Genomic DNA, 16,147 nt, shown 5'->3' with positions numbered 1-16,147 from the left:
AAAACTGTCAAATCCAAGCCTTGCAAGCACAAAAAGGAGTCAAATATCCTGGCTACAGGGCTAACGTGGATCTTGTCCTGCTGCCTCCATTTGACTCTGAGTTTCCTGGCAGCCAGAGCAAAAGGAGAAAACGTCACTCCTCATGATCTTTTTAAGGGGCTGTCCCACCAGCTCTCTAAGAGAGGCCAAGCTTATCATATGGACCTCACAGAATGAATATGGCTTCATCGCTGACAGTTTAACAACTGATTCCTGATAGGGGCTAAAGGTGGGACACAAAACACACAGCCCGAGCATACCTCATTTCAAAGTGGGGGTTCAGCCAGGGTCCTCTGGGGCCTCACCTGTACAAGCCTACAGCGTGGCTCAGGCAGGGAGAGCGGTAGCACAGCTAATCAGGGCAGGGCCGGGACAGGGGGGTCCTGGGCTGGAATCAGCTGGGCCAGTCTTTCTTCCCAGGGCTGGGGTCCCAATGGGAGGGGGATGGCTGACTGCCTGGGCTGTCACAAGGTTGGGGGCTCTATTTCTCACTAACTCATGTGCATCAATTGGCCTCACGATGGAAAGACTTCCCTTTCAGTCATGGCTCTGAAAGCCCAGAGTCCCAGGTTCAAGTTACTTAGCCTTTCTGTATCTTGGTTTTTTCTTACCTGTACTAATGAGGAATTAATAAGCCAGCCACAGGAAGCGGATGTGGCTCAACTGCTATAGCGTCCACCTACCATATAGGAGGTCCAGGGTTCAAAACCCGGGCCTCCTTAACCCGTGTGGAGCTGGCCCACGCGCAGTGCTGATGTGCGCAAGGAGTGCCCTGCCACGCAGGGGTGTCCCCTGCGTAGGGGAGCCCCCAAATACAAGGTGTGCACCCCGCGAGGAAAGCCACCCAGCGTGAAAAAAAGCACAGCCTGCCCAGGAGTGGCACCAGCACACACGGAGAGCTGACACAGCAAGATGATGCAACAAAAAGAGACACAGATTCCTGGTACTGCTGACAAGAATACAAGTGGACACAGAAGAACACACAGCGAATGGACACAAGAGAGCAGACAATGGTGGGCGGGGGGATGGGGAGAGAAATAAATTTAAAAAAAAATAAAATAAGTCGGCCACTGACCCAGGGAAACATAAACCACTGGAAGCATTTCAGCTGGAGAGAATTTAAGGCGAGGAATGGGTTACGAAGGCGCTGGGAGGGCTGGGAAGGAGGGGAAGGTTCGCTTACCTGGGGATAGTAATGGCAAGAAGCTTGGGCCGCGGAACAGAAGGGGAAAGAGCCGGGGCTGCTGCGTTCCCACCGAGCGCCTGAGCGGAAACCAGGAGTCCCCGCTCCCGGCCCCGGCGGCCCCGCAGCCGCCCAGCGCCGCTCTTGCTGCCGCTGCAGTTCTGGAAGCAGCACCGGAAGCGTGGCTTGTCCCTTCCGCGCCCTCCCCTTCCCACTGGCAAAACCCAGCAGGAAGCCAGCGGGCTGGGAAGCACGGTCGAAGGCTTCCCGGGAGGTGAGCGTGGAGCCGAGCACGAGCCCACCGTCAACCCTCCGTCCTTGGGAGTATCCACAGACAGGACGAGATGGTGCCCAGAAGATGCGCAGCGCGAGGGCTGACAACGGTGAAGAAAGCAATTGTGCCAATGACGGGGCTGACGGGTTCACGCATTCATTGCAGGGAAGGAGCTGGCAGTTGGAAGCAATGAAAAAAGCCCCAGACCAGAACAGACCGCTTGGGTTCTAGTCCCAGGTCTGCTCTCGGTGGGCTGTGTGATCTTGCACAAGTTGCTCCACCTCTCTGAGCTTCCAGATCCTCACTGGCACAATGGGGTGAATTCTCCCTGCCCAGGTCCTAGTGAAAAGTCACCTGCTCTATAGGCTATGAAAAGTCTGGTTGGCTATGAGATGGCATCTGGCTTAGTTTGCCAGGGCTGCTGTGACACACGCCACAGACTGGTTGGCTGAGACAATAGGAGTTTATGTTCTCACGGTTTTGGAGGCTAGAAGTTCAAAAGCAGGGAGTCAGCAGGATTGTTCTTCCTTTGATGTGTGTAGGGTCCTGGAGGGGGCTGGCTGGAAACCCGTAGCTCGGTCTTTCCCTCCGTCATGCGGCCACCCACTGCTGCTGTCTCCCACTGTGTCCAAATGTCCTAGCTCAGAACTCAGGTCACCTTGGGTTACGGCCCCACCTTTGCTGATAACATCTTATTTCATCGCTCTGCTCTTGTTCTGTGTTTGGGGTCCTGGCTGGGAGGCTGAGCGTTGGGGGCTTGTCTTCCCGTAGGATAATCCTGGAGATCGAAGAGCCAGCTTCAAACCACAATGGGGGCCAGCTCCTCTTCGGCGACGATGGGTACCTGTACATCTTTACTGGAGATGGCGGGATGGCCGGCGACCCCTTCGGAAAGTTTGGAAATGCCCAAAACAAGTATGCTCTGCTTTTTGTTGGTTGGGGGGCTGGTTTATATGCTCCTGGGCTTCTGACGCTCTCTTAGGGGGTTGGGGGGAGAGTTATACACCCCCCCCCATGCACACAGCAAAGCAATGTAGGGCAGTAGAGAGAGTTTTGGGGTTTGGGTCCCAGCCCAGCCTGGGGGTAGCCGGAGACCCCGGGCAAGTCGCTTCCTCCCGTCAATCAGGGGACGAGCAGTCATCTCCACGTGTCCCCTGCCGTGAGGAGGGAGGGCAGTCATGTTTATCCAGAGGGCACCCAGCCCAGGACCTGAGAGGTGGAGCTGGGGGAGAGGGAGGGGGCTTTGCAGGCAGAATGGGGACTCTGAGCCGATTCGGGCGGAGGCGCGTGGATACGTGGGTTTCTGCCCGAGGGTCACCCACGATGGCCCAGAATTGGACAGCAGCCTTGTCTCTGTGGCCGCCTTCCTGGTTGTGCACACGGCCTGCCCCTGCTTCACTGCTTCCACACGCGCGTGGACACACGCGCAGCCTGGGGAGGGTAGACGGGGACCTGCAGGGGTCATGGCAGCCGTCTCCGTTCCCTTAGCCAAATGAGACCCTCCTCAGCCCCGGAAGTAAAAAGAGCAAGTATGAGGCTGATTACAGTAATTAAAGCGCTTTCGGTTTGTGACTTTTACTTTCACGTGTGACACTGTAAGACCCACCCCAGCTTTCTCGTGGGTGGGATGGGTTTAAAGATGAAGTTGAGAACATAGAAATTAAGGGTTTATGGATAATTGGAGGGAACTTCAAAACAGTATTTTGCTGCTGTGAATTTTGCTCGTTTACATATTGAAGCCTTGGAATAAGTCAGCAGGGCTCATTTGGGGAAACTGAGGCCAGGGGAGTTTGGACAGAGTACAGTGGTAAAGAGCTCCCGGCTCTGGAGCCGTCAGAGCCCTACTGCCTACTAGATGGGGGCAACCGGGCACGTTATCTGGCCTCTACGGACTCAGCCGCCCCATCCGTAAATGGAGGACCCTAACAGCACCCACCGACCTACGAGGTTGTGTACGTGCGACGCTTCGGGCAGGAGAATAAACGTTGAATGAATGAATGAATGAATGAATGAATGAATGAATGAGTTAACCCAGTTGATAAACAGCTTTAGGAGGACTGGAACCGGTCCGGCCCCACGGGGCGGAGGCTGCCCCGCCCCGCCCCCCCCCCCCCACGGTGCCCCCTGCCCCCGCCGCGCCCCGGCCCCTGACCCGGGCGCCCCCCCACCCCCCCGCGGCGCCCCGGCCCCTGACTCGGGCGCCCCCCCCCCCCGCGGTGCCCCGGCCCCTGACTCGGGCGCCCCCCCCCCCCCGCGGTGCCCCCTGCCCCCGCCGCGCCCCGGCCCCTGACCCGGGCGCCCCCCCACCCCCCCGCGGCGCCCCGGCCCCTGACTCGGGCGCCCCCCCCCCCCGCGGTGCCCCGGCCCCTGACCCGGGCGCCCCCCCACCCCCCCGCGGCGCCCCGGCCCCTGACCCGGGCGCCCCCCCACCCCCCCGCGGCGCCCCGGCCCCTGACTCGGGCGCCCCCCACCCCCCCGCGGCGCCCCGGCCCCTGACTCGGGCGCCCCCCCCCCCCGCGGTGCCCCGGCCCCTGACCCGGGCGCCCCCCCACCCCCCCGCGGCGCCCCGGCCCCTGACCCGGGCGCCCCCCCACCCCCCCGCGGCGCCCCGGCCCCTGACTCGGGCGCCCCCCCCCCGCGGTGCCCCCCCCCCCGCGGCGCCCCGGCCCCTGACTCGGGCGCCCCGCCCGCAGGTCGGCGCTGCTGGGCAAGGTGCTGCGCGTGGACGTGGAGCGCAACGAGCGCGGCCCCGCCTACCGCATCCCGCCCGACAACCCGTTCGTGGGCGACCCCGCCGCGCGGCCCGAGGTCTACGCCCTGGGCGTGCGCAACATGTGGCGCTGCTCCTTCGACCGCGGCGACCCCGCGTCGGGCGCGGGCCGCGGGCGCCTGCTGTGCGGCGACGTGGGCCAGAACAAGTTCGAGGAGGTGGACCTGGTGGAGCGCGGCCGCAACTACGGCTGGCGCGCGCGCGAGGGCTTCGAGTGCTACGACCGCAAGCTGTGCGCCAACGCCTCGCTCGGTGACCGCCGCCCCCGCGCCCCGCGCCCCGCGCCCCGCGCCCCGCGCCCCGCGCCCCGCGCCCCGCGCCCCGCGCCCCGCGCCCCGCGCCCCGCGCCCCGCGCCCCGCGCCCCGCGCCCCGCGCCCCCGCGCCCGCCGGCGTTCCCGGCTCCGATACCCCCCACACACACCCCACACCACCCCCCCCCCCCCCCCCCCCCCGCCCCGCCTGCTCCGAGGTCCCTCTCCTGGGATCTCCTGCCCCGCCGGCTCCGTGCCCCTCCTCGGGGACCTCCCGCCCCGCCTGCTCCCAGGACCCACACCCCCCGCACCCCCGGGACCTGCTGCCCCACCTGCTCCGTGGACCCCGACCCCCTCCGCGACCTCCAGCCCCGCCTGCTCCGGGTGCCCCGGGCCGCGGGCTCACCCCCTCTCGCCACCCCGCAGATGACGTGCTGCCGATTTTCGCCTACCCCCACAAGCTGGGCAAGTCGGTCACGGGGGGCTACGTGTACCGGGGCTGCGAGTACCCCAACCTGAACGGCCTGTACATTTTCGGCGATTTCATGAGCGGGTGAGTGATGCCCCCAGGTCCCGGGCCGGACCCACTGCCCCAGCTGCTGCTGCCCACTTCCTGGGGCTGTTGTAAGAAAATAACGTGTGTGGAGGGGGCACAGGGCTGCCCCAGCAGGGACCCCCAGGTGTGGGCCGAGCAGGTAGAGGGAGCCTGGAGACACATGTGAGGAAACATTCCAATGCCCCAAGTCCCTCCCTGTTCTCCTTATATCCTTCTGGAGCCTTCTCTGGCTGCCTCAAGGACCACCAGCGGGGCAGCCACCACTCAGGACTTCAAAGACTGGCGCCGGGTACCTGCTTCCCCTCCGTCCTGAGGTTCAAGGGCTTGATCGCCCTTCCAAGGGGGCTAGAAGGGCGGGGGGCAGGAGCCAGCTCCCCACAGGCCCAGGGGAAGTCAGCACCTGCCACTACACCTGCTGACCTGCACCCCACGCCCGGGCCCTGCCATCAGGGCAGGGGTCCAAGCCCCCTTGCAAAGCAGGTGCTGGGGTCCCAGCCAGGGTCCCACCATTGGCTGCCTGCTCCCCACACTCTGGCATTGCTGCCGCCACCCATGGAGATCCTAGAGGGGCTCAGTGACCGTGTGTGTGTGGGTGCATCACACCCCAAACGGGCTTGGGGGGTGAGGAAGAGAAGGGACCTATGGGGCCTGCTGCAGGGGCAGCGCTTCCTCCTGGGAGCTCGTTGGAGCCTTACAGCCATCTCGTTTTCCCTCTGTAGAGAGGAGAGAACTGAGGCGAAGAGAGGTGGAGCCAGCTCAGTGCCCAGGCCTGGCCCATGCCAGGCACGGTGCTTAGACGAGCAGGTCAGCTGGCCCAGGTCTGGAACCTGGCAGACTTCTTAGCTGGGTAGCCTCGGGCCAGTGACTTCACCTCTCTGAGCTCCAGTCTCCCCAACTGCAAGTGGGAGGGGATGAGAGTGCTGGGCGCAGGCTTGTGGCGGTACAGCACCCGGGACCTGGGACACGCTCCGGTGCTGGTTCTGAATCACTCCCACCCTCGCCTCCCCGCAAGGGCGGCGGAACAGCATTTCCTGCCAGAGGCCCTAAGGAAGTCAGAACCTGGCTGGAGGCTTCTCACCGCCCACGGGCTGCAGACCCAATGTGGCCTTGGCGGGCAGTAGGTCTGCAGCCTGGAGCTGAGCACGAGCCCCTAGCTGGGCCTCGGGGTGCTGATCCTTCTCCCAGACTCAGGTCTGCCCATCTGTAAAATGGGTCTGGGCGATGTCTCCCAGGGCTGCCGAAACACCCCACGCCCCGGGCGGCTCAAACAAGAGAAATTTGTTCTGCCGGAGTTCCAGAGGCCAGAAGTGTCGGCAGGGCCCGCCCCCTCCCCCGGTTCCACGGAGGCCCCTCTCTTGCCCTGTCCAGCCTCCGGCTGCGCCTGGTCTTCTCCGTCCCGCTCCCCTGCGAGCACTCCTCTTGCACTGGATTTAGGGCCCCCCTGGATCACACAGGATGGTTGAGCTCATCTCCAAATCCGCAATTCCTTACATCTGCCAAATACGGGCACAACCACTTCCCGGGATTAGGGCCGGCCAGATCTTTGGGGGGCCACCATTCAATCCACGACACTCCCCAGTTCTCCTTTTCCCCTTCATCTTCTCCCAAGACCAGCCAGAAATTCGATGAGTTTTGCCACCATTTCCCAGCTTCCTGCTCTGGGTCAGGCTCTGTGCCAGGGGCCGGGCTCCAGGCTCAGGAGCAGGGAGATGGCCCGTGCCCGGCCGTCCAGCCCCGAGAGGTCCATGCCCAGTGCTGGAGAAGCCCAGCCCGGCGCAGCCACGGAGGCCTGCTCGGAGGCAGGGATGTCTGGGCAGGGCCTAGAAGTCTCAGGAGGTGGCTGTCGGGTGGGAAAGGGAGGAAGGCGCCAGATTAGCATATCCCAAAGATCCCCGAGCTCAGCTCATGCTGCGGAGTGGAGAGCGCCAGAGGTCAGGCTCCTGGCGCCCACCTTGGAGAGTTCTGAACAGAAGACAGCGCCCATGAACTCTGCTTCCTGCTGGCCAGTTGGGGGTGGGGGTGAGGCACTGAGCTGAGGGGCAGGAACCAAGCTGCTGTGTTCCCCACCACCCCTCCGGTGCAAGTGGGTGCCCGCAGGGCTGGCCCTGGGCATGTGGGCATGTGGCCTGCACAGTGGCCAAGGGCCCTGCACCCGGAAGGGCCCCACACCGGGTTTCTTCTTCTCTTGCCATCTTTATTTTCTTTTTTTTAAAGATTTATTTATTTAATTCCCCCCCTCCCCTGGTTGTCTGTTCTCTGTGTCTATTTGCTGCATCTTGTTTCTTTGTCCGCTTTTGTTGTCAGCGGCAGGGGATGTGTGGGCGGCGCCATTCCTGGGCAGGCTGCACTTTCTTTCGCGCTGGGCGGCTCTCCTTACAGGCGCACTCCTTGCGTGTGGGGCTCCCCTACACGGGGGACACCCCTGGTGGCACGGCACTCCTTGCGCGCATCAGCACTGCGCATGGCCCAGCTGCACACGGGTCAAGGAGGCCCGGGGTTTGAACCGCGGACCTCCCATGTGGTAGACGGACGCCCTAACCACTGGGCCAAGTCCGTTTCCCTCTCTTGCCATCTTGAGATTGTTCATATATATATTTTTTTTCGAGAAGTTGCAGGTTTACGGAAACATCAGGCGTAAAATACAGAGTTCCCATCTACCGCCCCGTTGTAGTGTCTTACTTTAGAGTGGGACTTTTGTTACAGTTGATGGAAGAACATTTTAGAACTGTGCAGTCCTATTAAGTACAGTTCCTGGTGCACCTTGGGGTTCACTGTTCATAAGTTTCAACTAGGGCTTCGGAGGTTCATTTTGCATTGGACCCCGAGAATTATATATGGCCCTGATTGCACGGATGAGATGAGTGGCTGGATGGATGGGGGGTAGGTGGGTGGGTGGGAGTCTCCTGAGCACCATGCCAGCAGTGACCTGATAGCTCATCCTTCCTTGCAGGCGTCTGATGTCCCTCCAAGAGAACCCAGGGACAGGCCAGTGGCGGTACAGTGAGATCTGCATGGGCCGGGGCCAGACCTGTGCCTTCCCGGGCCTCATCAACAACTACTACCCACATATCATCTCCTTCGCAGAGGACGAGGCAGGTGGGTGCTCCGGGGACTCGGGGGAGGGTGGCCTCTCTACCGGGCTGGCCCACACCCGGGATTTGGTCCCTTCTCCCCGTGGGGCCTTCTGTCTTGTGATCCGAGGGGTGGGGTCTCAGGCCCGAAACTGCCTTCCCTGCTGGGGAGTGAGGCATTTTGTTGACTGAGTCTGCTTGCCACCTCTCTCGCTGCGCATCCTTGGGCAGTGAGCTGTGGGGTCATGCCTGGGATTGCCCCTTCCCCCTCATCCTCCTGCCCACCCATCCCTCCACCCAACTATTCATCCACCCACCCATCTAGCCACCCATCTAGCCACCCATCCATCATCCATCCATCCCCCACCCACCCACCCATCCTCCCACCCATCTCTTCACTCATCTAGCCACCCATCCACCCACCCATTTGCACACCCACTCATCTACCCATCTATCCATCATCTACCTATCCACCCATCCATCCATCCACCCACCCATTCATCCATCATCCATTCATCCCCATCCCCCCACCCACACATCTACCCATCCCCCCACCCACTCACCCATCCCCCCACCTACCCATCCATCATCTATCCACCCCCCATCCCCCCACCCACACATTTACCCATCTACCCACTCACCCACCCACCCACTCACCCATCCACCCACCCATCTATTCAGCCATCTAGCCACCCTTCCCCCCACCCACACTTCTACCCACCCATCCACCCACCCATCTTCCATCCATATACTCACCCATCCCCCCACCCATCCATCTGTCCACCCCCATCCCCTCTGGGCCTCCATTGCTGAGTCTGGAAAATGGGAGTAGCGGCCCGCCTTGTGCCCTGGCCCTGGGCAGGGGGCTGTGAGGGTTAGAGAGGAAGATGGTCAGAGCCCAGGCAGATGGCCACGACTAGCAAGATGACGATGAGGGACAGCCAGGCAGGTGGGGCAGGAAAGCCTCCCTGAGACCGCCACGGCCGCTGCACATGGGCCCGTGAAATAAAGCCACGTTGTTGTTGTTTAAAGGCAGTGGACCAGCCTTCCGCCTGCTAGCGACCCGCTCAGGTCACTCGCGTTTTCAATGCAAGGAGGAGAGGGGGAGGGGAGGGAAGGGGGGCCCGGAGGCTGGGCGTGCTCCGCCCCTGCCTTTGTGCTCCGAGGGGATTGTCCCTGGGCCCAGCCAAGGGGCCCCCAGCGGGCCTGAGGGATGCTCGGCCCGTTGCTAGGGAACGCCCACCCGGGGGCCTTTCAAGGGCTGTCCGCTGCCGGGCGCAGTGCCCAGAGCCCCAGGCCCACATCTAGGAAAGCTTTGTTGAACCTTCGCCCACCAGAATCTGAATTTCCAAAAGGGCAGCCGCACAAACCCACTGGGCCTCAGAAGCCCATTCTTTCGCTCAGAATGGGATTAGCGGGTTCTGGGAAGGAGGCGGAGCCCCGGCCTCTCCCCCCTCCCCCCCCTCCCCCCTCCCCCCTCCCCCCCTTCCCCTCCCCCCTCCCCCCTGCACCGAGGCAGGGCCTGGAAGGTGCGGTTCCAAGGGGGGCCCTTGTCCAGCCCTCTTGGGGATACCCCAGGGACAGCAGGAGCAGGCCCTGGGAAGACTGGCAGCCCCGAGCGGCGTTGGTGCAGTTTCTCTTTGGGGTGACGGGAAAGTTCTGGCTCTGGAAGGGGGCGGTGCGGCAGTGCGAGGAGCTTTAGTGGCCCTGACGTGTGTACTTGAAAGTGGGCGAGAGGGGAAATGTTACGTTATGGATATGTGACCGCAGTCTCCAAAGGGAGCGCCTGCTGGCAGGGCCGGGCAGCCCCGCGTCCAACACAAACAGCCCCCTCCCGGCGCCGGCCAGCTCTGCTCAGAAGCTGCCGTTCTTCTGACACTTGCAAATTGAAAAACAAGGACCTCGCGGCCCAGGGCCCTCCAGGGACAGCCCACACCGCAGAGACCAGGAGGCCTGCACGGCCCCAGGCGGAGCTGGGCAGCGGGGGCACGGGGCAGGGGCTCCCAGCAGGTGGGGCTGGAAGGGGCCTTGGGGTCCGCCTGGTGACTGTACAGACGAGTTGACTGAGGCCTGCTGTTCACTCGCGGTGGTGGGAGGGAACACTGTGCCTGGCCCCTGGGGGCTCCCGGGGTGGGGACAGTGGTGGTGCTCTGGGCAGGGCGGGGGCTCTTGAGTGGCTCTGCGGGCTGGAACACAGGTGTGACGGCTGCACAGCCAGAGAGGAGACAGAGACTGGCTCCTGAGAGAGGCCCAGAGAGGGAGGTGAGTGGCCCAAGGCCACACAGCAGGTTGTGGCTAGGCCCGTGGGCTCCCCAGCGGGGACTGTCTTGCCGTGGTACCCCGCCCCCAGCATCTTCACCAGGCGTGCCTACACGCCCTCCCTCAGCTGGGCACGTGCCCCTGGAGGGGGCAGGGTCATGGAGCGCTCAGCTTCCTGCCCTCCTTGGCCCCCAGCTCTCCACTGTGGCTGTGTCTGCTCCGGTCACATAGAGTCACCCCTTAAGTGTGGAAGTCCCTGGGTCTCGGGGACTTTGCTTCTCAGACCCTACCCCCATGGAGCCCTCCCTGACTGCACCTGTCCCCTGGGATAGGCTTTCCTCCAAGCCACCATATTGCTTCTTTCTTGGCCTCTCCCTGGGGGAAAGTCCCCTGCCCACAGCCCTGGGAAAACTCTGCGGGGTCCTCTCTCTAGGACAGACGGTATCTCGGCATGGCTGAATTGTCACGCAGAGTCCCACATGGCTTGTGCCCAGGCCTCCCAGCTGCCATATGTCCTGCATCCACGTGGGGCAGCAGACATTCCTGAATTCTAGGCCTGGAGTAACCACTGGACCTCTCTGACCCTCTGTGTCCTCCTCTGTAAGATGGCCATCATGAAGGAGATAGGGCAGGGGGTGGGGAGAGCAGGGAAAGCCAACATTCCCTGGGAGCTGGCCCTGGAGCCAGGCACACGAGCGCTGCGGAGGCAGCGGCATCTGAAGCTCAGAGAGTGGGGCCACCACAGGGCTCAGGACCCCCCCCCGGGGCCAAGCGGAGGGGCCGGCATTTGCACTGGAGACTCTCAAGCGCGTGCTTTTTCTCCCCCTGCTGCCTGCCGGGCTGGGGCCCGCCAAGATCCGTGGAGAGAGACCTGGCAGGGCCCCGATCGCGGATGATGTCCACAACCACAGCAAGAATGCCTGGAGCTGACTGAGTGCTTCCCGCGTGCTTTCAGGCCTCCCCAGCCCAGGGGGCGTCCCCGTTTAAAGACGCGCAGCTGAGGCTCACAGAGCCACCCGGGGACCAGCGGGCCTGAAACGAGGCAGGGGCCAGCGTGGGCTGGGTCACCAGCAAGGAGGCGGGGGCGGAGGCCGCGCCCTGGGGGTGTGGGGGGGGCGGGCGGCCTCCGTTTCCAGCTCTGGGTCCTGGAAGGTTCCACGGGCACGGAATGTCTCCCCGGTGGCCCCCGCCGAGGTGGGGCCCGTCGCGGGGGTGAGGGGCAGGGGGCAGCAGTCCGGGCAGTGTGCCCACGCGCTGCCCCGTCTCTTGTCCGAAGGGGAGCTGTACTTCATGTCGACGGGCGTGCCGAGCGCTGAGGCCGCGCGCGGGGTCGTCTACAAGATCATCGACCCGTCCAGGTGAGCCCCCTGCCCTCTGCCACGCCCCCCGTCACCTCATTTCCCTCTTGACCGCTCCCCCGGAGGTGGGTATTGTTCACACACCCACTTTGCAGATGAGAAAACTGAGGTCCCGAGAGGGGACCCGATCAGCCCAGCACGAACTCCTGGCGAGGGGCGGGTCCGGGCTTCAAACCCCGTCTGCAGGTCTGTGCGCGACAGGGGGCGGGAGATACGGGCGGGGCCCACCTCCCCGCCTGGCCCGCTCCCACCCGCGCCCTCCGCCTTGCCAGCCTCTCCTCCTTGGCCTCCAGCCTGCCTTCCGGGTGCCCCTCGGGCACTCCGATCTCTCCGTGTCCTGTGTCCTGCCCTCCCCTGGGGACACCACCCCTGGTGGAGAACATGCGGGGCTGGCTAAACCCCTCCCGGAGCCCCCCACTCCCACCTCCTCTCCATCTGCTTCCAGTGCAAGACCCCTGGGCTCGGGGCCAGGTGTGTCCTCGTTCCCTCCATGTATGACTTGCTGAATCTCAGCCACCCGCTTTCCAGGGTGCAAATGAAGGCTCCCTGCAGAGCCCATGCCCCAGCTCCAGGGCCATCGGCTGCTACCCCCGGCGCCTCAGGCATCGCCGCTTCCAAGCAGCCTTCCCTGACCAGCCTTGCCCTCCTCCCTGTCCAGACCACCCCCCCCAGCATACATCCCCCAGGCCCATCATCTCTGAGCTCCTTGGCTGCCTCCCACCCAGTCTGGGAGTCGTGAAGGCTAAGACTCCCCATCGGCCGGGCACGGAGCAGGCGCAGGAATGTTCGATGAGTGAATTAGCGATCTTCTGTCTTCTCCGCTCCCTCTCTGCCCTTAAGAGTTTGCTTCTCCGCTGGCTTCCCCAACAGTCTGTAGCTCCCTCTAGCCCCCGGGGTGGCGGGGGGCGGGTGCTGCCTGCTCTGGGCACAGCTTGTGCTTCCCCCAGCACGAGGCTGAGGTCTCACTCAAAACATCTGTCCATACTGGACAGACCTGGAGGACCCTCAAGTGGCCGGGTCAGCGCAGACATGGATTCAGTGGGTTTGAAAATCCCTGAAACGCTTCTCACCCTGAAAAGTGCTTTTTTCATTTTAGAATACTTTCAGGCTTCCAAACCAGCTGCAAAGATATCACAGAATTTTCCCATAGCCGCCCGCTCCAGCTCCCCCTGCATTAACTTCTTACGTCACCCTGATACATTTTTCACAAATAATGAGCCAATTTTGGTACATGACTCTTAATTAAATGCCACCCTTTTTATTTTTTTACAGGATCCCACTAGTCTGTCCCTAATCTCCTGTTTCTCTGCCATGACCCCCTGGGCTCCCGCCTTGCTGGATCATCACGTCTCCCTCCCCTGGGCTGAGCTGGTGGCTCAGACTCCCCTCTTACCACACCTTTTTTTAAAGCCCAAATATACTCATCCCCGACAAACTCTCTACCCAGAAGAACTGCGCGCTTCCTCCTGCCATCCCCCTTCGGTGTCCCCGAGGGCCCATCTGCCTTCACGCATGTCGCCTTCTAATTAGGGCGCAGGCGGAATTTGCGTTCTTTTTTGTTCCCTTCTCCCCGTTTTGTATAAATGTTTCCGTGTTGCAGCATCACCCTCAGAGGGCTCGGGTTTTAATGGCCGGGTAATCTGCTGAGTCACTAAGCCCTCCCTGCCTCAGCTGTTCCGTGGCGGTTTAGGTTATTTCCAGGGTTTTCTGTGTGTGTTTTTTTGATGCTCCTCTAAGGAAAGCTCACAGATAGCCAGCTCGTAGTTCGCGCCAGCCGTGCCCTCCGTCGGTCAGCGCCTCTAGTTTCCGCAGCACCCTTCTCCTGGGGGCTCAAAGGCCCCGCCGGCAGAGGAAACCTGAGCTTTAGGGCCTTCTGCACGAGGGCTGGTGCCTGGGAAGGGCCAGGAGCGGGCCACACGCCTCCCCTGCCCTCCGCGACTGTCCTGGTTGGCGGCTGCCGCGGCCTGCGGCTGGCTGAGGTGGCAGGAAGGCAGTGGCGCACGCCTTTAGGGGCCAGAAGCCCCAGATCGGGTGTCTGCCAGCCCCGCCGTCTCCCCGCCACCGTCCGCGCCCTGGCCAGCCTGGGGGCCTTGCTTCGGGTCTCTGTCCCGCCTTGCGTGGCCATGTCGCTCTCTCTGTGGCTTCCGGCCCACCCTGATTCAGCTCAGCCACACCCGGTCCAATCTGCGCAGCTCCTCTTCACCAAGGAGCGCATCTAACCCATAAGCCACCTCCGAAGGGGCCTCTTTACAAAAGGGTCCACGCCCCGGGGACAAGCACGGAGTAAGATTAAGAATTCCATTGGGGCGCCCGATTCCATCCACCACCCCGACCCCTCTCGGCGCTCTCCGTTTTTTTCTCTTTTGGAATAAATGTGGTTTTTTTTGCACTGAGAGCACCCTGTGTAGACGTGCCACTGCAGAACACTGGAGAATGAAGGAACAAGGAGTGGCAGGATGGCTCAAAAGGACCGCGGTGTGGCACTGGGGCCGCCCCCTTCCCCGTCTGCGTCATCACTGGGATGTTTTTATGTGATTTCCTCGAGGAGCAGAGCCTGGCGGGCCCTGACCGCTGGGGCTGTAGTGGAGCTCAGGGCCGGGAGCGCGCCTCCGCCGCCGCTCGCGAGCGTGTGTGCTGCTGTGGCCGTGTGCCTCCGCTGCTCTGGGCTTGCCGCTCGTGCTCACACCACCCCGTGGAAGTCACAGGCCCACGTGGGTTGGTCCTGGAATAGGGTCCCATTCAAAGAAGCACAGACCCACAGCCCAAACGAATCCATGTGGCCTTCCTTCTGTCCTGTGCCCTTCACAGATGCCGAAGGAGACCCGGGCCCCAGCCCAGGCCACCCACCTGCTCGGCCTCTGCTCTCCCAGCACTCTCGAGCCCCTCACCCCACGGCCCCCAGACCCTCAGCTTTGCTCCCTCCCTGGGGGCTTTCTCTCTGCAGATGGCCTTGACCTTTCCCTGGTTCCTCCAGGAAGACCTTTTGGCTTCCAGGAAACCCTGGAGCTGGGGGGGCAGGCGGGAGACCTTCCTCTGACGCCATAGGAGGGGGCTGCGGCCCCAGCTCGGGAATGCGTTGGGGGGTGGCTGACATTTTCTTGTCCCCAGCACAACCTGCATCCTCTGAACTAGGAGAGGCTCGGGGAAAGAGCCCCCGGCCGCTTGGTGATGGGCAGAGGTGTGGGAGGCCCTCGGCAGGGTGTGGGGGCGCAGCGCTGGCCCTGGGGGTTGGGGTCTTAGGGCCCAAGGGCAGGGGGCCAGCAAGGATGCCACAGGGCACACTCTTGAGTCTCCATCCAGGGCCACCGCCACCCCCGTCCACACCGACCACGGCCCTGCCACGCGCCTGGCCCCGCCGTGCCCGGCGTGGCCCCAGGGAGGGGGCGGATGGCAGGGGCACCCGCTCCGGGTGGGCTCCTAGGGTGGGACTCACGGCCTCTTGTGTGCTGCAGACGGGCGCCCCCCGGCAAGTGTCAGACCCGGCCTGCCCCAGTGAAGGTCAGGAGCCGCCTCGTCCGCTTTGTGCCCAAAGAAAGTAAGTGCCCACCGCGGGACCTTGGGGGAGTGGAGCTCCAGCCTGGCCTGCCCCCGCATCTGGACCCTGGGGTCAAGTGCGTGCCAGGCCCCCATGAGGCCCTCAATGGGTCTTACTTAATGGGCCATGGCTTCTTAGCCCCCACCCATCCCTCTGGTGTGGGCCAGGTCCCAGGCAGGGGTGGGTGGCCCCCCAAAGCCACCAGCTCAGAAGGGGCCCAGAAACAGGGGACTAGGAGGTGCTAGGCAAGGTACGTTCCGAATTCCTGGGAAGGGCAGTTCTTAAGAGAAGCAAGTACTCCATCCAGCCGCTCACTCGCTCACTCATTGTTTTCACCACATAAATACGTGCTGCATCCTGGGTACAGCGCTGAGCCAGGCGGAGTGGTCCCCGCTTTCTCAGGCTGTCGCCTCCAGCCTCCCACCTTGAAAATGTTCAAACTTTAAAACACCACTCTGCAGGGCAAAGGAAAGACTCCCGGGGACCAAAGTGGGCCCAGGGGGTCAGCAGGTGGCAGCTCAGGTGTGGGGAGGGGTGTGGGGGGAGGGGAGGCTGGTCACCTGGGCAAGGGGAGGAGCCCCGGGGAGGGGGCGGTTGGGGAAGGGGACGAGCTCAGTGGTTCTGGAAGTTAGCCCCAGCTGCTTCTGGGCTTGGCGCATGTTCCACTCGCTCATTCTAGCACTTTCTGGCACATTTGTCAGATGCTGAGCCACGGGGAGGCATCAGGCGGGGCCCTGCCCTGGCTGGACAGATAGAGAAGTCCTTCAGTGTCCCAAGGCCGGAGTGTGTGCTGTGCCTGGGGGCCCAGGGCAGGGCAGGACTCGGGGGGGGGGGGCCTAGGGCCAGTGGC

General features: G+C 63.0%; 1 protein-coding gene across 1 annotated transcript in view; it reads left to right on the top strand.

The window, feature by feature from the left end:
* HHIPL1 (HHIP like 1) overlaps nt 1–16,147 on the top strand; it is a 33,935-nt gene that overhangs the window by 11,510 nt on the left and 6,278 nt on the right. The window contains 6 exon segments of the mRNA XM_058291815.2: nt 2,268–2,411; nt 4,190–4,518; nt 4,945–5,071; nt 8,025–8,170; nt 11,681–11,762; nt 15,215–15,297. Of these exon segments, the coding sequence (XP_058147798.1) occupies nt 2,268–2,411; nt 4,190–4,518; nt 4,945–5,071; nt 8,025–8,170; nt 11,681–11,762; nt 15,215–15,297 (911 nt within the window).

Source organism: Dasypus novemcinctus, chromosome 3, assembly GCF_030445035.2.
Source record: "Dasypus novemcinctus isolate mDasNov1 chromosome 3, mDasNov1.1.hap2, whole genome shotgun sequence".
NCBI lineage: Eukaryota > Metazoa > Chordata > Mammalia > Cingulata > Dasypodidae > Dasypus > Dasypus novemcinctus.
Note: the sequence above shows the minus strand (reverse complement) of the source record. Positions and strands in the feature narration are given on the sequence as shown.